At 44.2% G+C, this 24,710-nt stretch overlaps 1 protein-coding gene across 15 annotated transcripts in view; it reads right to left on the reverse strand.

The window, feature by feature from the left end:
* The window catches only part of RALGPS1 (Ral GEF with PH domain and SH3 binding motif 1), a 142,412-nt gene that overhangs the window by 79,451 nt on the left and 38,251 nt on the right, over positions 1–24,710 (reverse strand). For all 15 annotated transcript variants that reach the window (XM_087879567.1, XM_087879564.1, XM_087879561.1 and 12 more), the window contains exons 6-9: positions 22,693–22,776; positions 18,960–19,049; positions 17,663–17,755; positions 5,822–5,948 (exon numbers count right to left, since the gene is read on the reverse strand). In XM_087879567.1, the coding sequence (XP_087735693.1) occupies positions 5,822–5,948; positions 17,663–17,755; positions 18,960–19,049; positions 22,693–22,776 (394 nt within the window). The remainder of the gene's footprint in view (positions 1–5,821; positions 5,949–17,662; positions 17,756–18,959; positions 19,050–22,692; positions 22,777–24,710) is intronic.

Consider the following 24,710-nt stretch of genomic DNA (forward strand, 5'->3'; position numbering starts at 1 on the left):
ATTAACTATTTCGAGCGGTTTATACAAACAATTCCAGAATTTCTCTTCTCTCTTCCTCTCGAATGCATCGACTGTTCTCCAAACGTTGACGAAACTCATACTGTACTTTCTTTTTATTTTTTCAATGTTCTCAGCAGTATCAATGCATGTTTTGTTTTGTTTTTAGACTTTTGGGCATAACTTAGGTCGGTGTTGGCGAACCACCGAGTGACGAAACGGGAGTGAGTATGCAGCTCCCCGGCGCGCACACACAAGAGTGCCAGAAACCGGAAGAGCAGTTCCCTGGTTTCCGGCATGGCTGGTCACCTGGTCTTCGGTTTCTAGCGTGCATGCACGCATGAAGAACAGCTGGCCAGCACGCATACGTGCACTGGAACCAGAAGCTCAGCTTCCCAGCTCGCGCATGTGTGCCAGGGAGCTGCTCTCTGGTTTCCGGCATGCCCACACATGCAAAGATCAGCTGGACGGTGCACATGTGCGCACTGGAACTTGGAAGAGCAACGGGCGACAGCTGGCGTGCCCAGAGAGATGGCTCTGGGTGCCACTACCAGCATGAATGCCATAGGTTCGCCATCATGGACTTCGGTCCTGCTTTATCATCTGCAGAAATGTTTTGAAAATATAAATGACAATTCCGGCTTCCCAAGCTACCGTATTTTTCTGAGTATAAGACACACCTTTTCCCCCCCCTAAAAGGGAGTGAAAATTTAGGTGCGTCTTATACACCAAATGTAGCCCCGCCTACCCACTGACCCCCCCCTTTGGCCTCTGCCTCCCAGCAGTTACCTCTTTGCAAGCAAACAGCAAGAAAAAACAGCTCCTTTCAGCGTCAGCAGAGCCTAATTAACACAAGTTGATTCGATAGGCCTCCCGACTCTCAGCTGATTTGTTCTCAGCTGTTTTGCGCAGGGCTCTGCTTTGCAGAGGTAAATTGCTGGAGCAGATTTTTTTTCCCCCTTGTGCTAATCAAGCTATGCTGAAAACGAAAATGAAAGTAAAGCAGGCTGTTTGCTATTGGCTGCAAGAGGCAAAATTGCTCAGAGGCAGATTTCTTTTTCTTCTTTTCCTCACCAAAAAAGGTAGGTGCGTCTTATACTCCAGTGCGTCTTATACAAATACTGTAAGTTACGCTTGAAAACTTTCCTTTCTCTAATAAAAACAACAGTCATGCAACTTACAGAATTACCTGGACAAGGGAATAAAAACTCGGGAGGGCGGGTGAAAGAAGATTCTGGAATCGTTAAAAACGAAAGGAAAAGGGGTAAAAGTTTAATGCTTCCTTAAATTGAAGGCAAATAATCGCTATTGGAACAGAACCCATTTAATTAGCCATTAGACTGTAACTCTTTGGGGAGAGAAATGATACATAGCACCATTTGCTGTATGGCCAAAATACACATATTAAAAGGAGAATTACGCAAATTTATCTATAATGCCCATTGTAGAAACTTGAACTTCTGAATTCTAGTACTCTGCTGGGGTAAACAACCAAAATGGATTATTTTAAGACATTGCTCCCCAGAACAGTGGGAACCCTAAAGTTTTCAAACTGTTATTACCTCATTATTTCATTCCTGATGGACAATGTGCGCTAACATTTTGGAATGAGGTAGCATGCCTTGTACACATAATGAAAGTAGGGAGTTTAATATATGGTCAGATTACCTTGTAATGCTGCAATAAAAGCAACAAATGTTACTTGGATACAACACATGGATTATTTTATTATATGAGAGAAACAGACAGATAGAAATATATATAGAGAGAGATACAGAGAGATAGATCGAGATAGATATAGACAGACAGAGATAAAGAGAGAGATACAGATAAATAGAGATGATAAATGGATGTCAGATAAGATGATAGAGATAATTACCATTATTACCTAATCAATGGAATAAAAGTGGCTGTCTGTTTGTCTATCTATCCATCTATCCATCCATCCATCCAGTCTTCATCATGTCTGTCCATCCATCCCTCCAACCTTATCATCTATCTATCTATCTATCTATCTATCTATCTATCTATCTAGTCTTCTTCATGTCTGTCCATCCCTCCCTCCCTCCCTCCCTCCATCTATATCTATCTATCTATCTATCTATCTATCTATCTATCTATCTATCTATCATCTATCCATCCATCCATCCACTTCTTTATCATGTCTGTCCGTTCCTCCATCTATCTATCCATCCATCCATCTAGTCTTTTTTATCATGTCTGTCCATCCCTCCATCCCTCTATCCGTCTATCTACCTATCTATCTAGTCTTCATCATGTCTGCCCATCCCTCCCTCCAACCCTATCATCCATCTATCTATCTATCTATCTATCTATCTATCTATCTATCTATTCTAGTCTTCTTCATCATGTCTGTCCATCCCTCCCTCTATCCATCCATCCATCTAGACTTCTTTATCATGTCTGTCCATCCCTCTATCCCTCTATCTATCTATCTATCTATCTATCTATCTATCTATCTCATCTATATCTACTATCATCGTATCTATCTATCTATCTGTGGTGAAAAACCTTCTGGCATCATTAAAAAAAAAAATGCACGAAGATTGTGGCTTCCTTAAAGCCACACAATTTGTGCCGCACTCAACTACAAATGAACCTCCTAATCTTGACGATCAAGCGAATGCTCCCCCACCCTTTTGTCTCCTCCAACTGTAAAAATTACAGGCAGAGAAGACCCTTTAAAAAAAAGAAGAAGAAGAAGAAGAAATGCAGGAATCCTTTGATGTTACGAGGACTATTTCATTAATTCCAGACCCTGTTCCTTCTCCAGGAAGACATGCCATCTTAAACTGCAGCAACTACTGGCTTGAACTGTGATTCTTGGAAACGATTTACGTCGCTCTGCCGGAGCTTTTCAAATCACTGGAGGAGGCAGCTGCCAACTTTTAAGTGAAAAACGATATTAAAAGCAAAGTTCGCTAAGACAAACAAACAAGCCCTAAAAAATGAAATGAGTGGCAGAGCAATACTGTACATCAAGAGGTCATGTCTGTTAGCGGATTTTGTCGGAACAAAAGAAGGCGTGCAAATCTGCCACGGGCTTTCTAAGGGATGAGCTACTCTCTGGATCTGGAGCGGGTTTTTTTAAAAAATAAATAAATAAAGACATTGCAATGCTATTGAGGGAAGGGAGGAAAGACCGTGGTTACGGTTTTCGGTTTTGTTTTAACGAAAAGATTACGGGAAACCGGGAAACGGGGACAAAATGTTAACCTGGCACTCAGGCGAAATGTAAAGTCAAAAAAGTCTTAAGTTTTGTCAAAGTCAAAAGAGCCTGGTAGTACAGTGGACTAAAGCACCCTGTTATTAACATCTGCTGCTTGCAATTACTGCAAGTTCGAATCTCGCCAAGGCTCAAGGTTGACTCAGCCTTCCATCCTTTCTGAGGTAGGTAAAATGAGGACCCAGATTGTGGGGGCAATAAGCTGACTTTGTATAAATATACAAAAGTATGAAGGCTATTGCTTAACACATTGTAAGCCGCCCTGAGTTTCCGGAGAAGGGCGGCATATAAATTAAAGCAAAAAAAAAAAATCAAACAGGAGAAATGGAGAAAGTGCAGAAAATAGGTAGGTGAAGAATAAATCAATGGGAAAATAAATGATTCTGTCTTTTGTCCTATACCATCCCCTTCTTCTTAAAACCCAAATAATAAAGTTCATAAAGACAACAGATATATGTCCATCCAAACATATATCTTCTATTTATATCTATCTATCTATCTATCTATCTATCTATCTATCTATCTATCTATCTATCCATCCATCCATCCATCCATCCATCCATCCATCCATCTTCATTATCCATCCATCCATCTATCCAATCCCCCAATTTTCAGTTTTGTCCTTACCTATCCTCACTAGTGCTGATGATGTTACCTCGCTGGGTAATGAAACGTCTACAAGAAAACAACCAAGCTCTGAGAACACCAAGGACCCCCCCCCACAAGTCCTTATTTATTTATTAAATTCATAAGCCACCCATCTCGCTATCCAGAACAACTCCTAAACATTCCCCTTGCAATTTCTGCATTTATATTTATTTTATTAATTCAACTTGTATACCTTGTATTATATATATATATATATTATATTATATATATATTTTAAAAAAACACCGAATCCTCTTGCAAATCCAGGAATTCTTCTTGTCCCTTGTAATGATCAGTGCAATGGCAGAATTAAAACAATTAAGTCCACAAATCCCCGATTAATCTTCAGGAAGGGATCAACAGGTGTATCTTCCCTCTTGCCCCAACTTTCCGTTCAAGCTTAGCTTTTCCTCTCGACCCAAACCTACAAAGTACCGTAATCTAAGAGAGAGCTAGAAAGCAAATTTTTCTCGAACGAAATCAAAGTTTCTTTCCATTTAGGCTCAGGTGGAAAGCAAATCCCTTTTAATTGGAGCACTGAACCATGAACAAGCGGATTTTATCTTCCAAGTATCTGCCTTTCATAAATGAAAGGAAGCATTTCTTAAAATTGCTCAGAAAAGCAGCACAAAATAAACACAGACACTAATGTCATGTTAGCATCGCATCCAGCAATGCCAACAAAGGCCAAACAGCAGAAGCGCCAAGAAAAATGGGCTGACAAAGGCTCCTTGGCCCATTTTCGAGCAATAAATTCAAATGACTTGGACTAAACTATTAATATAGCTTTAGCTTTAAATCATTCAATTAAATCTGTCAACCAGACCAGAGCTTCACGGAGAAGGTCCTCAAGGAACATGGTTCCACAGTCCCAAAGACCTATCTCTACTCATCCAAACCATCACTTCCCACACATTTAAACGCCTTGCTATCAATGTGCTATCTGGGAAGAACCTGGTTTTACTATAATGGACAGCACAGCATTATAATAACTTATAGCATCACGTGAAAATATAGTCAACAAGGGGCAACACTTCCTGTTAGGATAGAAATCTTTGTTACCGCCATTTAACTTAAGATGGTTCATCCTTGTCGTTTGTCTAAAAACAGGTAAAGGCGGATCACCAGATCATGAAACTTTACCCCAAAATACGTTTATGGGGAAATTTGGCAAAGGAGCCTTACTGTAGAGAATTTGCCTTGTCTCGGTCAGGGTTCCAAATAATACACCCATAGCAAACAGAAATCCGAGGTAAGTAGATTCCTCAAAGAAAAGGGTTCATTGGATATATCGTATTGGCACGGACTGGTGAAAACCGACTCTAAAAATTCCCGCGGTTTTCACTTAATTAAAAGTTTTCCCCTCTTTCTCAAACAATCGGTCACTCGGACCAATCAAGGTGCTGTCCGGTTGCTTGGAAACTTCACTCCTCCTCTCATCAGCCACCTGTGGGAATGTCCTTGGTTCCCAAGGGGAAACTATTTTGCTTTGTCTACAAAACTCCAACTATCTCTATTCCACCCCCCTCCCTATCCCTCAACTCTGTTGTGGCAACACTGAAGCCTCCCAAGATGGCCTCAGTTTAGGCCAGCTTCAGAGTCACCATGTCTGGATGAGAACGCTTCTAGACTTTGGAGAAGTTTGCATGGCTCCGGTGCCAAGCATCTGGTGAGGACATCTGTGTAAGAATAACTGACCTATTCTGGGGAATATTTCACAGCTTGTGGGAGCTGTTCCTTCCTCACACGAGAGAGGGGTGTTGCCGGTTTGTGAAAATTAAAACAACAAAGAACCGAGCTCATTGACTTGAAATAGGTTGGATTCAGTAAGTCCAGACTTGTCTATTACTCAGAAGGAGAAGCGTGGTTACCGAAGACGCTTTACGGCAGATAAACGAGGGAAAATAAAATAGTTTTAACTTAACTTACCCAGATAAGGAATGCAGGGCACCATCTTCAAGCATCGGATGTACTCTCGCATCCTCTTGTAATTGTCTTCCTTCGACATTAAGTAGTCCAGCTTCTCGAAAGTGGTCTTGTCCTTGCGGTTCAAAAGCTGAAGACAAAATAAATCAAAAGAGGGGGGATACGGTTTACAGCTTAGAAAGGGTTAAAAACACAGGAAAACACCGTTGAGCCACCGGTGGCGCAGTGGTTAGAGTGCGGTACTGCAGGCTACTTCTGCCGACTGCCGGCTGACTGCAATTTGGCAGTTCGAATCTCTCCAGGCTCAAGGTTGACTCGGCCTTCCACCCTTCCGAGGTGGGTAAAATGAGGAGCCAGATCAGGGGTGAAATCCAGCAGGTTCTGACAGGTTCTGGAGAACCGGTAGCGGAAATTTTGAGTAGTTCGGAGAACCGGCAAATACCACTTCTGGCTGGCCCCTGAGTGGGGTGGGAATGGAGAATTTGCAATATCCTTCCCCCAGGAGTGGGGGGAAATGGGGATTTTGCAGTATCCTTTACCTGGAGTGGGGTGGGAATGGAGATTTTGCAGTATCCTTCCCCCAGGAGTGGGGGAAATGGGGATTTTGTAATATCCTTCACCTGGAGTGGGGAGGGAATGGAGATTTTACAGTATCCTTCCCCCAGGAGTGGGGGAAATGGGGATTTTGCAGTATCCTTCCCCTGCCACGCCCACCAAGCCACGCCCACAGAACTGGTAGTAAAAAAAAATTGAATTTCGCCACTGACCCAGATTGTTGTAAAACCGCTTAGAGAGGGATGGAAAGCACTGTCAAGCGATATATAAGTCTCAGTGCTCTTGCCATTTCTGCCTTTATATTTTCTTTCTTAGAAAATATATTAAGAGTCGGTCAAAGCAACTCAGAGATTTAGAATAGAATAGCAGATGCGAGAGTTGGAAAGGGTCCACTTTTCACACTTATGACCGTTGCGGCATCCCCATAGTCACGTGACCAAAATCCAGCTGGTTCACATTTACGACGGTTGCATCATCCCCGTTTGCGACCTTTTGACAAGCCGGGTTGATGGGGAAGCCAGAGTCATTTCACAACCGTGTCACAAACTTAACAACCGCACACCACCTTGGCGCGAGAAAACGTCGTGAAAATGGAGCAAAGTTCACTTCACAGCTGCCTCGCTTAGCAACAGAAATTTCGGGGCTCAACTGCGTTCGTAAATTCGAGGACTACCTTTACTTTTGTTTTCCCTTCGTAGCGCCGACTGAGAAATCAAGGGGGGGGGGAACCCATCCAACCAGATGCCTTGGAAACTTTCCTGTTGAGTTACATACCCGATCGATCAAAATCGGTCAAAGTCTCTTATTTTAATGGTTTTGTTTTCAGCCCTGAAAGGGGTTGCACAGATGTTCAAAGCATGAGAAAAATGCCATGTGCTCCTCGTTAAAGCAATTAACGTCCTTGATTCGATGCTCTTTTCCAATCGGAGAAGAAGGAAAAAAATCTGGGATTGCTGCCGTCTTGACTTTAAAAGGACGCCCAACTTAATTTTGGGAAATGCTTGAAAGTTTTCGTCCCCCGTTCCCCAAAAGATGACACACACAGTTCAGATCCTTGTCACTGATAGCAGAGACAGAAGATTTTTTTTTTATTGTTTTGAGATGAAGATGGGAAAAGGTCCAGGCATGGCTAGAATTGGGTCCATTTTTTTGCAGATTAGCAAATCCTACTGAATTTTCAATGGAGATTGAACTCCCGCTGATGTTAGGGAATGTTTATACGAGGGAGCAAGTTCCTCTGGAATAGTTCTAAACAACGTTCATTGCTTTTTTAAAAAAAAAATAATAATGCATAAATTAAAAGACCTGGAGAAGATGGAGAAAAGGTAATCTGGATTAGGAAGAGTGATGGATTGCTCCGCCCGATTGCTTCTGCGCATGCCGACGAGCGAACCGGCCAGTTGGGCATCATCTTTTGGGGAACGGGGGATGAAAACTCTCAAGGGGCTCCCCTTGAAGAGCACTCGGAGGCTCCAGCTGGTCCAGAATGCGGCCGCGCAGGTGGTTATGGGCGCAACCCGTTATGCCCATGTGACACCCCTCCTGCGCGAGCTGCACTGGCTCCCGGTGGTCTTCCGGGTGCGATTCAAGGTGTTGGTTACCACCTTTAAAGCGCTCCATGGCATAGGACGCGGGTACCTCCGAGACTGTCTTCTGCCACCAATAGCCTCCCACCGGCCAGTCCGCTCCCACAGAGAGGGCCTCCTCAGGGTGCCATCAGCCAAGTTATGTCGGCTGGCGACACCCAGGGGGAGGGCCTTCTCTGTGGGAGCCCCAGCCCTGTGGAACGAACTGCCCCCGGAAATACGTAAGATCTCCGACCTCCGGGTGTTTCGCTGCGCACTGAAGACCCTGTTGTTCCGCCAGGCAGGGCTATCAACATAATAATTTTAAATTGGGGTATTTTAATTTTTTGGGGTTTTAAATCGGCCTAATCTATTTAATTATTTTAATTTTTAATTATTGTTGTGTCCTGTGTTTTTAAATTGGCTGTACACCGCCCTGAGTCCTTCGGGAGAAGGGCGGTATAGAAATAAAATTATTATTATTATTATTATTAAGCATTTCCCAAAATTAAGTTGGGCGTCCTTTTAAAGTCAGACCACACCTCTCTTCCTAATCGGGGTGGGAATTGAGGTGTGGTAGCAAAAGAGATCTATTCTCAACAGTTTTGATCGAAACTGCCTACGATTTGATTGACATGCCAACTTTCAACAAAGATGATGCAGGTTAGAAGCTAAAACATATGAAGAACGGTTGCAGGAACTGGATATATGTAGTCTAGTGAAAAGAAGGACCAGGGGAGACATGATAGCAGTCTTCCAATATCTCAGGGGCTCCGCAAAGAAGAGGGAATCAAGCTATTCTCCAAAGAACTTGAGGGCAGGACAAGAAGCAATGGGTGGAAACTAATCAAGGAGAGAAGCAACCTAGAACTAAAGAGAAATTTCCTGACAGTGAGAACAATTAATCAGTGGAACAACTTGCCTCCAGAAGTTGTAAATGCTCCAACACTGGAAGTTTTTAAGAAGATGTTGGATAGCCATTTGTCTGAAGTGATGTAGGGTTTCCTGCTTGAGCAGGAGGCTGGACTAGAAGGCTCTCCAAGAAGAGACTGGATGGCCATTTCTCCGGAACTGTATAGGGCTGTGATGGTGAACCTATGACACGCGTGCCACAAGTGGCACGCAGCACCTTCTCTGTTGGCACGTGAGCTGTTGCCCCAGTTCAGCTCTGCCATGCATGCATGCACACCTCCGCCGGACAACTGGTCGTAGGGTCTCTGCTGCGCGTGCGTGGGAAGCAGGGCATGTGCGAGAGGACCTGCGCGAGGGGGTTGCATACATATTGCATTTTGGGGATTCGGGCACTTTGGGCACTCCGTCCGGAAAAGGTTAGCCATCATTGATATAGGGTCTCCAGCTTGAGATGGACTAGAAGACCTCCGAGGTGCCTTCCAACTCTGTCATTCTCTAATTCTGCCAAGCTAAGGAGGTTCCTAGCCAAGAAAGTGCTACTCTAATTCAATACTTGCGTGGAGATGTCATTCCTTCCCACCACAGGCCAGCTATCCACTTCCATGATAAATCTAAACCCCTTCCAAACGCTGCAAGAAACCTGACGGGAAATGTTAAACGATCCGTTGTGCCGAAGATGCTATTAGCTCTTTATTCTCTATAATTAAGGCAATCGCTCACTGGGTTCCAGATGTGGAGGAAAGAACTCCATCTTATTATCCTTGGAAAGTATATCTCTTAAAAACAAACAAACACCCTACCCCTTGCGTCATAAGAATGGAATGTTTCCGATGATCCACAGTTAAATCGAGACAACTCTTCCCTCCCTCCCAAAAAGCTGTTATCAAATATACCGTACTTTTCGGAGTATAAGACACACTTTGCCCCCACACAAAAGAGGGTGGAAATGTCGGTGCGCCTTATAGACCGAATACGGCCATTTTTGGCCTCCCGAAACCCCGCCCCGCGTGCCCCGTTTATACCAAAAACGGGCCCATTTTTTTGCAAAAACGGGATGTGCAGAGAGTTTGGGAGGCCTGCAGAGTGCTCCTGGGGACCGGGGAGGGCCAAAACCGGACACGCGGAGGCCAAAAACTAATTCTTTTTTCTTGTTTTCCTCTTCAAAATCTTGGTGCGTCTTATACTCCGGTGCGCCTTAATAGTTCGAAAAAATACGGTAAGTTTGCCTGGATCTCCGACATGTTGTCAAAATCATGGCTTGAACAGTTCAGAGATCTGGGCTTTTTAAGGCCAGTTCTCCACCAAATAAGCGCACGTGAGCAGGCCAGGGGCGATCTTCAAAACTTTTAGCAAGGGGTTCTCTGCCCGGTTGCTGGGTGGGCGTGGCCATGGTGGGTGTGGTCTAGTCGGCCTCCTGCACTATGGCGGTTTTGGCTCTCCCCGGACCCCAGGAGCACTCTGCAGGCGCTTTTTGCCCTCCCCAGGCTCTAGAGGTTTTCCTCAAGCCTCCGGAAGGGCAAAAATGGCCTCCCCAGGCTCCAGAAGCCCTCTGGAGGCCCAAAATGGGACCATTTCCAGCCTTCCCGAGCTTCCGGTAGGCCTGTTTTCGCCCTCCCCGAGGCCACATGGGGATTCTTGGGAGGGGAGGGGTGAGGTGAGGTGGGCAGGGCCAGCCAGGAGTGGGATTTGGGGGTTCTCCGAACTGCACAGAATCTTAGCTAGAGGTTCTGCCGAACCCCTGCAATCCCCCAGCAGTCCACCCTTGAAGCAGGCATGTGAGGGACATCAGCGTACATATCTGAACTGGGATTAAGCCCATTCTCAAAAGGGCAACTAGGACTTTTAAAAAGAAATTTAAAAAGAACCGAGAAAGAAAAGACACGTAAACACATCTTGAAACACGACCCTGTTAAATCATCTTTTTTTTTTTTTACAATATTTCTCTCCAAAATAACATTCGTGCAACGTACGAGGGAAAAATATTGTTAATGCAACTGAGAAATGATGACCGGTTATAACCATCATTTTGGTGTTTAGTTTTTCAGAGCTTTTCGTAACTTTTTTTCCCATAGTTTTATGATTTATAGAGGCTGTAAAAGAGGCATTTGCCTTTTCTAATGTTTTGCAACAACGTCTAATAATAGGAAATTTAACTCGGTTTCTGGATGCCGCATCCATTTTATTTCTGATAGGAAAATGTTTCGCAACGGCGACTCGCCGCAGCTAAAAACAGAAACTATTTCTTACGTTGCATTAATTTGTATAGATTTGGAAAAAATATTTAGGAAACCAATCACCGAGTGCATTTTGAACAATGTTAGGAGGATTGTCCTTTTTTAAAAAACAAAAACAAAAAGGAAATCCAAAAGGAAAAAGTGTTTGTAGAGAGATAGATAGAAAGAAGAGAGGAGAAGGGAGCAAAGGAGAGAGAGAGAGAAGGAAGGAAAAAGGAGAGGAAGAAAGGGAGGGGAAATAAGAGTAGGAGAGAGGGTTAGAAAGAGAGGGGAGGAGTGGGTGAAAAGAAGGGGAAGGAGAGGAGGAAAGAAGAAAGTTGAAAAGGAGGGAAGGTGGAAGGGAAGGGAAAGAGAGGAGAAGGGAGCAAAGGAGAGAGAGAGAGAAGGAAGGGAAAAGGAGAGGAAGAAAGGGAGGGGAAATAAGAGTAGGAGAGAAGGTTAGAAAGAGAGGGGAGAAGTGGGGGGAAAAGAAGGGGAAGGAGGAGGAAAGAAGAAAGTTGAAAAGGAGGGAAGGTGGAAGGGAAGGGAAAGAGAGGAGAAGGAGAGGAAGGGTCATTGTGAAATAAGGGAGATATGGAATGGTAGAAGGGCAACTCCGAATAGATTTTCAATTTTTAGGATGCAGAATGAACTCATATGAAAGTCTAAAGATAACATGTATGATTAATAATGGTTAAGAGATTGTACATGTATGTATGTTTATGAGAAATAAAAATTAAAAAACTTTTATATTAAAAAAAAAACCAAAAGGAATACGTTTTTTGCTATAGGTCAGCGATGGCTAAGCTTTTTGCCGTCATGTGCCAAAAGCAGAGAGAGCACGGTGTCCACACCTATGATTCAATGCACCCCACCCCCTGTGCATGTGCACACGACACCCCCCGCCCTGCGCGACCCCCGCTTTTAGTATGTGATGGCATGGTGGGCTCGGTAGGCCCGTTTTTCGCCCTCCCCAGGCTCCAGAGACTTTCTTGTAGCCTGGGGAGGGCGAAAACTGCCTTCCCTCCCTACTGGAGGCCCTCCGGAGGCTGGAAACAGCCCGTTTCCCGACTTCAGGTGAGTCCGGAAGGCCCGAAAATCAGTTGGCCAGTGCATGCATACGCGCTGAAGGGCCCAGATATGGCTCCACGTGCCACCTGTGGCACGCGTGCCAGAGGTTCACCACCACGGGTATAGGTAGTCCTCGACTTACGACCCCAATTGAGCCCAAAATTGATGTTACGTGAGAATCACCGCAGTTGTTAAGTTAGTAACCAGGTTGTCGGGTGAATCTGGCTGCCCCATCGACTTTGCTCATTAGAAGGTCGCAAAGGTGGATCATGTGACCCCTCCTCCTAGGATGCTGCAACTGTCATAAGTACAAGTCAGTTGCCAAGCATCTGAAGTTTTGATCGCATGATCGTGGGGACGCTGCATAGGTTGTTAAGTGTGACAAAAGGTCGTAAGTCACTTTTTTCAGTGGCTTATGTAACTTCGTAACGTCGTCGCTATAAGTGAAGGGCCAATTTCCTTACGATGGTATCAATGCATTCTTTTCTTTTTTTTAAATGCAATTAATATGATGCGATTTGCAGAAACGTGAAGTTTACAGACGCAGAAGTAAAACCCATCGCAGTAAAAATTGGACGGTTCCGCTCCAAAGCCTCTTAAACTTCAATACTCCCACGGCAGAATTCCATAAACATAATCTTTATTTACTGTTTTGGACAATATTTCTTAGAACTGGAAAAAAAAAAAATTAAACCCGACACCACAGTTTCAATAAAGAGGGTTTTGTTCTAATCTATCGTTTCCTGTCCCGAGAAAATATAAAATGTGCATAAAAGATCAACAGGCTCCGAATTGCTCCCAAATCCCTCTTTACTAGGCCCTTCCTGGCCTAGCAGCAAATCAAACACGGTTTAGTATCCTGTGAGTTTAAAGAGTGTATTATGGATGCGGGTTTGGTGAGTTAAATATATCGGAAGGATGATTTGAGGAAGATGTTGTGAAGGTACATACTGTGTACACAGAGACACACACAGATTTCTGTCTGTCTGTCTGTCTATCTCTGTCAATTTATCTCTAATCATCATCATCTTCTTTTAACGACCGCATAATTCCTTGCGGGGTGGAGTCTGGGCAACTGAATGGAGCTAGCAGAGTGTTTGAATGGCCGGATACCATTCCTGTCGCCAATGCGGAGTTTTGTTCATCATCTTATCTCTAATGTATCCTCGAAATCTATCTGATCTATTTTCTCTTTCCTCTCTCTATTCAAATCTCTCTAATCTATCTTCTCTCTCTCTTTCTTTTATATCTATCTGTCTGCCTCTCTTTAATCTTAGCTCTTAATTTGTCTTCTATCTCTATCTCTGCCTTCTGCATCTCTGTCTAATCTATCGCCAATGGTCGTAAGTGTGAAAAACGGTCGTGTTATTTTTTTTTTCAACGCTGTTGTAACTTCGAACGGTCACTAAACAAACTGTTCTAAGTCGAGGACTACTTGGAATGTTCCTAAATCAACATTTAGGGATTCGCTCGTTTGTTTTAGCTGCTCCTAATGTAGGAAGGACTCAACCAAGAGTAACTGATAGCCTGGCTTCCATCTTACAGTTGCATTATCAACTTACAAGCTTCTCTTTTCAAGGTTCTCACCTTTTTTCTAGCAAGCTTGACTTAAGAAAGGAAGGAAGGAAGGAAGGAGAAAGAAAGGAAGAAGGAGAGAGAGAGAGAGAGAAAGGAAAGGAGAAAGAAAGGAAGGAGAGAGAGAGAGAGAGAGGAAGGGAGGGAGGGAGGAGGAAGGAAGGAAGGAGGAGAGAGAGAGAGAGAGAAAGGGAGTGAGGGACGGAGGAAGAAAGGGAGCAAGGGAGGAGAAAGAAAGGAAGAAAGGAAGGACGAGAGAGAGAGAAAGGGAGGGAGGGAGGGAGGAAGAAAGGAGAGAAGGGAAGGGAGGGAGGGAGGGAGGGAGGAAGGAGAAAGGAAGGAAGAAGGAGAGAGAGAGAGAAAGGGAGGGAGGGAGGAAGGAAGAAGGAAGGAAGGAGGGAGAGAAAGGAAGGAGAAAGGAAGGAGAGAGAGAAAGGAAGAGAGGGAGGGAGGAGGAAGGAAGGGAGGAGAGAGAGAGAAAGGAAGGGAGGGAGGGAGGGAGGAAGAAAGGAAGGAGAGAGAGAAAGGAAGGAAGGAGAAAGGAAGGAAGGAAGGAGGAGAGAGCGAGAGAAAGGAATGAAGGAAGGGGGAGAGAGAGAAAGAAAGAAAGAAAGAAAGAAAGGAAGGAAGGAAGGAAGGAAGGAAGAAAGAAAGAAAGAAAGAAAGAAAGAAAGAAAGAAAGAAAGAAAGAAAGAAAGAAAGAAAGAAAGAAAGAGGTAAAATTCCCTCCCAACTTTGTTATTCTGCAGTGACCAAAATATTGGACTCAAGTCTGACATATTGATTGATGATGTCCAATTCTGGTCACCACAATACAAAAAAAAATGCAGAGAGCTTAGAAAGAGTGCAGAGAAGAGCAACAAAGATGATTAAGGGACTGGAGGCTGAAACATGAAGAACGGTTGCAGGAACTGGGTATGTCTAGTTTGATAAAGAGAAGGACTAGGGGAGACATGATAGCAGTCTTCCGATATCTCAGGGGCTGCCCCAAAGAAGAGGCAGTCAAGCTATTCTCCAAAGCACCTGAAGGCAGGACAAGAAGAAATGGGTGGAAACATTCCATTATGGCTCGTAATTATTTGTGCAATGGATTTTAATGTTCCTGTCCCATTTATTAAATAAACTCGCAAGCCATCATTAGCCAGGATCCAAGGCGTTACATGATTGACGACGGAGCCTTGAAGTCATACTTGTCAACGCAACCACAGTTCTCCCACGGTACAAAGGGTGTGTTACTGATTCAAAGACAAAACGAATACTGTGGGCGTGTACAGTTAACTCCCCAGCCTCTTTCGGTAGTGGCTCCCTAGAACAACGGACATAAAGTGGGATGCTAAGAGCAAGCTTATTCCCACAAGTAAAGTGATGTCAAACTTTTATCTGATAAAAGACATCGTCTTCAACTAGTCCTCAACATATAACAGCTCGTTTAGTGACGGTTTGAAGTTATGACGGCTCGGGAAAAAACGACCTATGACCGTTTTTCACACTTAACGACCGTTGTAGCATCCCCATGGTCACGTGATCCAAATTCTCACCCGCTTGGCAACTGACTCGCATTTATGACGGGTGCAGCTGTCCCGTGGTCAAGAGACCCCCTTTTGCGACCTTCGGACAAGCAAAGCCAGCTGTATTATTAACTTAACAACTGCAGTGATTCGCCGAAACAAGTGTGGCAAGAAAGGTCGTAAAACGGGGGCAAAACTCACTTAACGACAGAAATGTTGGGCTCAACCGTGGCCGTAAGTTGAGGACTGCCTGTAAGGAAATGGTTTTATTTTTTTCCCCTCACTTCTGATTGTTTTAATCATTAATTTAATTTAATGTAATTAATTCAATTTATATGCCACCCCCTCTCCGAAGACTCGGGTATCATGATAATAACTAATTTTATTTCTTTGGAAATTTGGGGGCAGGTTTCATTTTAATTTCTGGACCTTTACAGATTAACAGAGTTGGAAGGGACCTTGTAGGTCATCTAGTCTGGAGGTTGACCCCCTCCTCTCTGTGGCAGCCCCACCCCCCCAAATATTGGAAGACTGCTATCATGCCTCCCCTAGTCCTTCTCTTCACTAGACTAGCCAGGCCCAGTTCCTGCAACCGTTCATTGTATGTTTTAGACTCTGGTCCCTTAATCCTCTTGGTTGCTCTTCTCTGCACTCTTTCTAGAGTCTCAATATCCTTTACGGATTTGGAAGGGACCTTGGAGGTCATCTAGTCCACCCCCACCCACCCACCCAAGGAGGAGACCCTACACCATTTCTGACAGACGGCAGTCCAGTCCCTTCTTGAAAGCTTCCAGGGATGAAGCTCCCACAACTTCTGAAGGCAACTTCTGTTCCATGGGTTGATTGTTCTCACTGTCTCCTTATTTCCAGGTTGAATCTCTCCTTGATCAGTTTCCATCCATTATTCCTTGTCTGGCCTTTGGAAAATAGCTTGACCCCCTTCCTCCTCTCTGTGGCAGCCCCTCAAATATTGGAGGACTGCTATCGTGTCTCCCCTGGTCCTTCTCTTCACTAGACTAGCCATGTCTTCTGTCCAACTATGGTTCACTCAGATATCTTTCTTTCTTTCTTTCTTTCTTTCTTTCTTTCTTTCTTTCTTTCTTTCTTTTTCTTTTGCTTTGGAAAACAGCTTGACCCCCTTCTCTCTATGGCAGCCCCTCAAATATTGGAAGACTGCTATCGTGTCTCCCCTGGTCCTTCTCTTCACTAGACTAGCCATGCCCAATTCCTGCAACCGTTCATCATATGTTTGAGCCTCCAGTCCCCTAATCACCTTTGTTGCTCTTCTCTGCACTCTTTCTACAGTCTCAACACCACCAATAACGACAACCTCTGTGTCACAGAATGGACTGCTGTGACATTTGGGAGTTGGAAATTAAACGGACAGCTGTGACAACTCAGTGGGTGTTTTAAACAGAAAGCACTTACAAAATGTATTTTCCTAACTGTAGCTTCCCTCCCCATACAAGGAGCAGAAAAGCAACTTACGTCACATGGCAGAGATTTAATTAAAACTGCAGGAAGGATTTTTTTTGCAAACCCAAAACAGTGAATAATGTTTAGTGGAAAATGTGATTTGAAAGCGGAATATACACGCCTTCAGCCACAGCAATTAAACAGGGAGTTCAGTTCTGTTTATTTTCATTTATTTATGAAATACTTAAGACCTCCTCAGCGCAGTTGGCTTCTAAGTAATTTTAGGAATCCTGCCTTAAATCACTGCTGCTGTTTCCACCAGCCGATTATAAATGTTAAAATGTAATTTTTATGGATTTGTAAACACCGCTGGAGAAAGCTCTCCCAACGTAGCTTCTGTCGTAACTCTCAAAACCGAAGAGAATGTGCCTCTTTTGGAAAAACAAGAGTTCAGGTAAGTCCTCGACTTACGAAAGTTCGTTTAGCGACCGTTTTACATACATTTCCCCTATACAGGTTGTCCTTGATTTACGACAGCTCAGTTTAGTGGCTGTTCAAAGTTCCAACGGCACTGAAAAAAAGAGGATTTAGGAATCTGTTTTACACACTTACGACCCCGGGGAGGGAGGGTGTCACAAGATCAAAATTTAGAATCTTGGCAACTGTTTGTGCTTATGACGGTTATGGGGGATCAGCTTTTGCGACCTTCTGACACACGAAGTCAATGGCGAAGCCAGATTCGCTTAACAAACGTTTGGCTAACTTAACAACTGCCGTGATTCCCTTAACAGTGGTCGTGAAAGTGGGCAAAACTCACTTCACAACTTGTCACGCTTAGCAACTGGGCTCCATTGTGGTCGTAAGTCGAGGAGTACCTGCAAAAGCCAGACCGTTTTCCAAAGGCAGCGAAAAATAAAGCAGACTTTTTCGATACTATCCCAGATGGGGAAGACAGATTTTAAGAACTGGGGAGACAGGATGCAAAATAAAATAATAATAATAATAATAAAAAAATTCGGAGTAACTTACGGCCCAGGTTTTGGTCAACCTGAAAATAGGTGCACTTTGGAGAGCTGACACCACAGACATGAGAGAATGAAGGTTGTTCAGTTCTAGAAGTTTCTATGGGGAATTAAAAAAAAAAAAGAGAGAGAGAGATCAAAAATGCCATCAGTTTCCCATATGGGTTTGGAATGCTCCAGCCCGTTCAAGAAAATAATCGCTTTTTCCAGACGTTCGCTGTTCGTACTGTAAATTATAGAACAGTCAAAAGACTGGGCCTTACTTTGATGCAAAAAACTTAAACAAAATGTAAAGACCAGATGTCAGGAGGCAGGGGATACAGTTACACGGTTCATTTCCAACGTTTTTCGAGAGAGAGTTTAAGCGTATTAGAAAGTTTCAGCACTCCCGGCTCCAGGTATTTTAGCATCTCCAGTCTTTCGTTAAAAAAACCGAAGGGCGGCCAGATTCGTGGGGGCAGCTGTGATGTTAAGCCCGGGCTTGTCACGGATTTTAATGGTGATTTGGGGGCTGGGGGGGAGCCTGCTGTCTTGTCTACTCATCAGCCCACCTCGCAGGAAGTTCCCGTCGGGTTGCTTTGAGGTGGGAGACGAGAAAGAGAGAAAATAAATTCTCAGGGGCTGAGCTGGAAGCTTTTAAGTCTTTTTGGCTGGCTTGCCAAACGAATGAAGTAATTTATATACCCTGAGCAAGGAATCAGCTTGGATGGGCCATTCGGAAGTTTGGATAAAGTCTGGAGCCACTCACAATTCTGCTGACCAAATTATCCCTACGAGAAGGAAAGAAAGAGAGAGAGAGAGAGAGAGAGAGAGAGAGAGAGAGAGAGAGAGAGAGAGAAAGAGAAAGAGGGAGAGGGAGAGAAAGAGAAAGAAAAAGAGAGAGTGAGAAAGAAAGAGAGAGAGAAAGAAAGAGAAAGAGAGAAAAAGAGAAAGAGACAGAGACAAAGAAAGAAAGAGAAAGAGAAAGAAAGAGGGAGAGAAAGGAAGGAAGGAAGGAAGGAGAGGGGGAGAGAGAGAAAGAGAGAAAAAGAAAGAGAAAGAAAGAAAGAAAGGAGAGGGGGGAGAGAGAGAGAAAGAAAGCGAGAGAAAGAGAGAGAGAAAGAGAAAGAAAGAGAGAGAGAGAGAGAGAGAAAGGAAGGGGAGGTGGGAGAAAGAAAGAGAAAGAGAGAGAAAGAGAGAGAAAAAGGAAGGAAGGAAGGAAGGAAGAAAGAAACTTGTTCCTAGCGGTATGAAAAGAGGCAGGGTTGATATCAAAAAGAAACGATATTTCAAGAAAGAATGAAATGTGAACATCCCAAACTCACCTTTGCTATTTTCACAAAGTGGCTGAGGATCTCGGCCCTTATTTTTAGGGTCTGGGCTGTTAAAATTTCTCGTACCACCCAGAAACAGACCTAGAAAGAATAATTTCACAGAGTTAAAACGTGTTTCGGCTGAGGGATCAAGACAAGGCAAAGCAGGCAGCATAAATTGGTCTGTTCAGAGAGGACGATCGTAGCCACGGCCCAAAATTTAAGGGCGCCAGAATGATCTACAGGTAGACCCTCGACTTAACACCCACAATTAAGCCCAACCGTTCTGCTACTAAGTGAAACAGTTGTTAAATTGAGCCTTGCCTCCATTTTACGACCTTTCTTTGCTACGGCGGTTTAAGGGACTCTGCCTTCCCCATCGACTTTGCTCGTCAGACGGTCGCAAAAGGGAATCACCTGACCTAGGGACCCTGCAACCGTCGTAAGTACATGCCAGTTGCCGAGCGTTTGAATTTTGACCACGTGTCTGCGGAGAGGCTGCAACATCCGCTGGTGTGAAAAACCGTCATCGAGTCCCTTTTTCGGTGCCGCTGTTAAAACTTCGAACGGTCACTAAACAAACTGGCGTTAAGGACTAGCGGCGTATCGTCAGTGAGGGATGAAGAGAGCTCTTCTGTTGTCTAGCATGGCTGCATCAATTCGAAGCGCAAATTATGGATTAAACAGAAGGCTGGGTAGATGAGGCAGCTGCTTTGAATAAGAGCATGCCTCCTTTGATACGAGGTACGAGTGCTTTGCAGCAGGGGTGAAATCGGGGGTGAAATCCAAATTTTTTTTACTACCGGTTCTGTGGGCGTGGTGTGATGGGCGTGGCAGGGGAAGGGTACTGCAAAATCCCCATTCCTACCCCACTCCAGGGGAAGGATACTGCAAAATCCCCATTCCTTCCCCACTCCTGGGGGAAGGATATTGCAAAATCTCCATTCCCACCCCACTCCAGGGGAAGGATACTGCAAAATCTCCATTCCCACCCTACTCCAGGGGAAGGATACTGCAAAATCCCCATTCCCTCCCCACTCTGGGGCCAGCCAGAGGCGGTATTTGCCGGTTCTCCGAACTGCTCAAAATTTCCGCTACCGGTTCGCCCGAACCTGTCAGAACCTGCTGGATTTTCACCCCCCTGGGTGAAATGTTCGCCCGAACCGGTAGTAAAAAATGCTTTAATTTTTTTTTATTTATTTTTTTAAAAGTTCTGACGATCGCGCTTTGCTCAGCTGATCTTCGGAACTTTTTTTAAAAAAAACTTTTTAAGCGTTTTTTTAAAATGCTTTAAAAAGTTGTTTTTTTTAAAAAAAGCAGGAAATCCAAAAACCCGTGTTTGGTGTTGACTGTGCGTGCATACATGCATTCGTGGGTCCGGCATGTACTGTGCACGCCCACATGTGTGTGTCCGGCATGAACTGTATATGCACGCATGAATTTGTGTGTCCGGCATGCACAGCCAACCGGAGGATTTGACCACTGCTTTACAGCCTGGGAAAATACCAAACCCCTCTAAAATCATAATTGTTTACATCCACTGCAACTCCCAATGTAAACCCACCACTGTTAAGTGCATAATATAGAATGTAAATCCGTTACAAACGGAGTCTGTATTTATATCTCCTCTGGCTCATTAAAAATAGCTGTTTATTATTGGCTTCCTTTCCCCAGCTGGATTCAGCTTCACTTCAAGCTGTTACTTTCTCTCTCTCTCTCTCTCTCTCTCTCTCTCTCTCTCTCTCTCTCTCTCTCTCTCTCTCTCTTTTTGCTGGGATTTTATTCAGTGAGCTGAATAATTTTATCACAAATCTACAAGATTTCCTAAGTAATCTTCTCTGCATTCCTCTCCTGCAGAAATTCTCCAGCACAGCCAGGAAACTTATAAACTTGTTTTTTTTTTAAAAGAACTTATCTACGTCTGTAAATTTCAAACGGAGAGGATTGCATGAAGCAAGGGAGAAAACTGTTTCGACAACTTGTTTACCACAAGAATGTCAGTAATTGCCAAATTGTTACTCCTTGTTTTTTAAAAACAAAAACCGAAACTTGCACAGACAAAAAGTTTTGTCTAAAAGGCAACCTTATTTCCAATTTTCGAAACAAAATGTTTTTTTTTTTTTCCCCTGACCTCAGAGTTCTTTTACTGAAAGTCTGTATCTTTAGATCAGGGGTCAGCAATCTGCAGCTCGGGAGCCGCATGTGTCTCTTTCAGCCCTCTGCTGCGGCTCAAAATATGCGTCACAACCGCCAATATGTGATACCCGCAGCACATGATTTATTGAGCTTTTCAACCTCCGGTAGGCCAATCATGGATAAATCCAAGAAAAGTTTCGGAAGAAAACAGAACGTTTCATTCAACTACATATGCTAGTTTTGTGGCCGCTTAAGAAATAATCAGGCACGGGAAGGGTTTTGTGGCTCCCGGTGTTTTCTTTTCTGTGGGAAATGGGTCCAAATAGCTCTTTTGAGTGTTTAAGGTTGCAGACCCCTGCTTTAGATCAATCTCCATCTTCCAGGTTTGAGAGTCCAATTATAAAACAACTACAGGCAGTCCTCGACTTACGACCACAACTGAGCCCAACATTTCTGCTGCTAAGTGAGACATTTGTTAAGTAAATTTTGTCCCGTTTTTATGACCTTTCTTGCCGCAGTCGTTAAGTGAATCGCTGCCGTTGTTAACTTGTCACACGGTTGTTAAGCAAATCCAGCTTCCCCATTGACTTGGCTTTTTAGGAGGTCGCAAAAGGGGATCACGTGACCCGAGGACACTGCAACCGTCATAAGTATGAGCCAGCGCCTGAACTTTGGTCACGTGACCCTGGGGATGCTGCAACGATCGTAAGTGTGAAAAACAGTCATAAGTCACTTTTTCCTGTGCCGTTGGAACATCGTATGGTCACTAAATGAACTGCCGGTATCTCTTTCTGTCCTTCAAATTTGCAGGACAAAAGGAAACGCAATGACAATTTACGTTCGAATTCATCAAATAAAGTTGTTATATCCGCTTGGAAATACCAAGCACTCTGCTCACAATTCAATTTTTCCCGATTTTTCACAGACTGTTGTTTATCCTAAACTAGCTGGACACCTAAACTAGAAACTATGTGCTCGGGCTTGATCAATTGATACTTACAGCCTGAAACTTAATGTAGAATGTGTAACTCCGTAGCATCAGAATGTGTTAATATAATGCAACTGGCAGTTGGAACAGAGGGGGAAGGGGAGCAGAATATCCCAGCCCGCAGCATCCATTGGTATTTATCTGGCTAGCATCCTGTCAGTGTGTGAGAGAGTTGAGGTGTGTTTGGAAACTCAAGCAGTATTTGTTGTGTGAGCAAGAAGGAGACAGGAAGGAGGCTGGGCATGGCTTAGCTCAACCATTCTGTAGTAAAGTTGCTTGCTGCTGTAAAAGTAAAACTGAAAGTGAAACTCCTCTCCTCTGCTTGTGTTTTGCATTTGGAACAGATTTCTTTAGAGGTAGGGAGGGGGAGTAGAACTCCTTAGTATCAGAGTGTGTTAATAATAATAATAATAATAATAATAATAATAATAATAATAATAATAATAATGGAAATACTAATGCTCTGATAGCCATTTCAAAAAATCCTTTCTTAGCAAGCACCTAGAAGCCAAGAAGAACATACGTGGAAAATTTCAAGTTTGTAGGCTTTACAAAAGTTCTGGAGATTTTGTGATTACGGTGTGAGTGCTTTTCGCTTTTATATATATAGATTCCTGTTACCTGATTAAATCTCCTTGTAAAAGCAACAACATTAGGGGCGAGGATGTGTTTTTCTTTTTTATTCCATCCACAACTTGCAAGTTCCTAGAAAAGATAACGGCATGGTGTTAATAATTTTAAAAAATTGCTCATTTTCATCACAAAAACACAGTGTCAAGAGAAAACAGAAAAGACAAAGAGAAATAAAAAATGCCTCAGCATTATCCTGTGGAATTTAAATGGAGATGCTAAAGGCCCTTACGTTTAGTTATGTCTGCAATATAAGACATGAGTTCTGTTTTGGCTCAGTTCCCTATTAGACAATGAAGAGTTCAGTTGTAAAGCTAATTACAGGAAGAGCAGCATATTTGCAGAATCAGAACCAAATGGGGCATGAATACAAAACATTCGGCTGCTTCCTATAACCTTTGGCCAATTTTTAGAAGAAAAGAAACACTTAAAAGAAAGTATTTGTAGCTCAGGGCTGAACTGTGGGGTCCTTGGTGCTCTCTGAGCTTGGTGGTTTTCTTGCAGATATTTCATTACCCAACTAGATAACATCATCAGTGCTACAAGGGAATGAGGTTGGAGGAGGAGGAGGAGGAGGAGGAGGAGGAGGAGGAGGAGGAGGAGGAGGAGGAGGAGGAGGAGGAGGAGGAGGAAGGGGAGGAGAACGAAGGGGAAGAGGAGGACGGTGGGATCCTTGGTGCTCTCTGAGCTTGATGGTTTTCTTGTAGACGTTTCATGACCCAACTAGATAACATCATCAGTGCTACAAGGGAATGAGGTTGGAGGAGGAGGAGGAGGAGGAGGAGGAAGGGGAGGAGGAAGGGGAGGAGAAGGAAGGGGAAGAGGAGGACCGTGGGGTCCTTGGTGCTCTCTGAGCTTGGTGGTTTTCTTGCAGACATTTTATTACCCAACTAGATAACATCATCAGTGCTACAAGGGAATGAGGTTGGAGGAGGAGGAGGAGGAGGAGGAGGAGGAGGAGGAGGAGGGGGGAGGGGGGAGGGGGAAGAGAAGGAAGGGGAAGAGGAGGACGGTGGGGTCCTTGGTGCTCTCTGAGCTTGATGGTTTCCTTGCAGACATTTCATTGCCCAACTAGATAACATAATCAGTGCTACAAGGGAATGAGGTTGGAGGAGGAGGAGGAGGAGGAGGAGGAAGGGGAAGAGAAGGAAGGGGAAGAGGAGGACGGTGGGGTCCTTGGTGCTCTCTGAGCTTGATGGTTTCCTTGCAGACATTTCATTACCCAACTAGGTAACATCATCAGTGCTGCAAGGGAATGAGGTTGGAGGAGGAGGAGGAGGAGGAGGAGGAGGAGGAGGAGGAGGAGGAGGAGGAGGAGGAGGAGGAGGAAGAGGAGGACCGTGGGGTCCTTGGTGCTCTCTGAGCTTGGTGGTTTTCTTGCAGACATTTTATTACCCAACTAGATAACATCATCAGTGCTACAAGGGAATGAGGTTGGAGGAGGAGGAGGAGGAGGGGGAGGAGGAGGAGGAGGACGACGACGACTGAGGGGTCCTTGATGCTCTCTGAGGTTGGTTCTTTTCTTGCAGATGTTAAGATTACCCAAACTAGGTAACATCAAACTGATCACTAGGCTCTGATGATGTTACTTAGTTGGATCATGAAACGTCCAACCGAGAAAACAACCAATTTCAGAGGGCACCAAGGACCCCCCCCCCAGGAAACCCTCTCTGGATTGGACCCAGCCTAAATTGATCGACCTTAAAAAGCAGCATCAACCATGGGCTTTTCCATTTACTTCCAAGAACTTAACATTTCTATTCCCGGTCTAAATGTTAAGGGAGGAGGAGGAGGAGGCGTTTGTGCGAATGGTAGGGAGCCATTCTGAAAGCCAGAGGTGGAGAACCGCAGCCCAAACTCACCTCCGCCGTGTTTTGCATGGGCCAAGGAGAAGCCACCGCTGGGAGACGGTCGGCTTTATAAATCATATCAAGGCAGGAATAAAATGCCTTCTGGGCCGCCTTTGGTTCGACGTAGCCAAGAATCAGCTACTTCTGCGGCCTCCCGAC

This window comes from Pantherophis guttatus, chromosome 16, assembly GCF_059756535.1.
Source record: "Pantherophis guttatus breed Tessera chromosome 16, ASM5975653v1, whole genome shotgun sequence".
NCBI lineage: Eukaryota > Metazoa > Chordata > Lepidosauria > Squamata > Colubridae > Pantherophis > Pantherophis guttatus.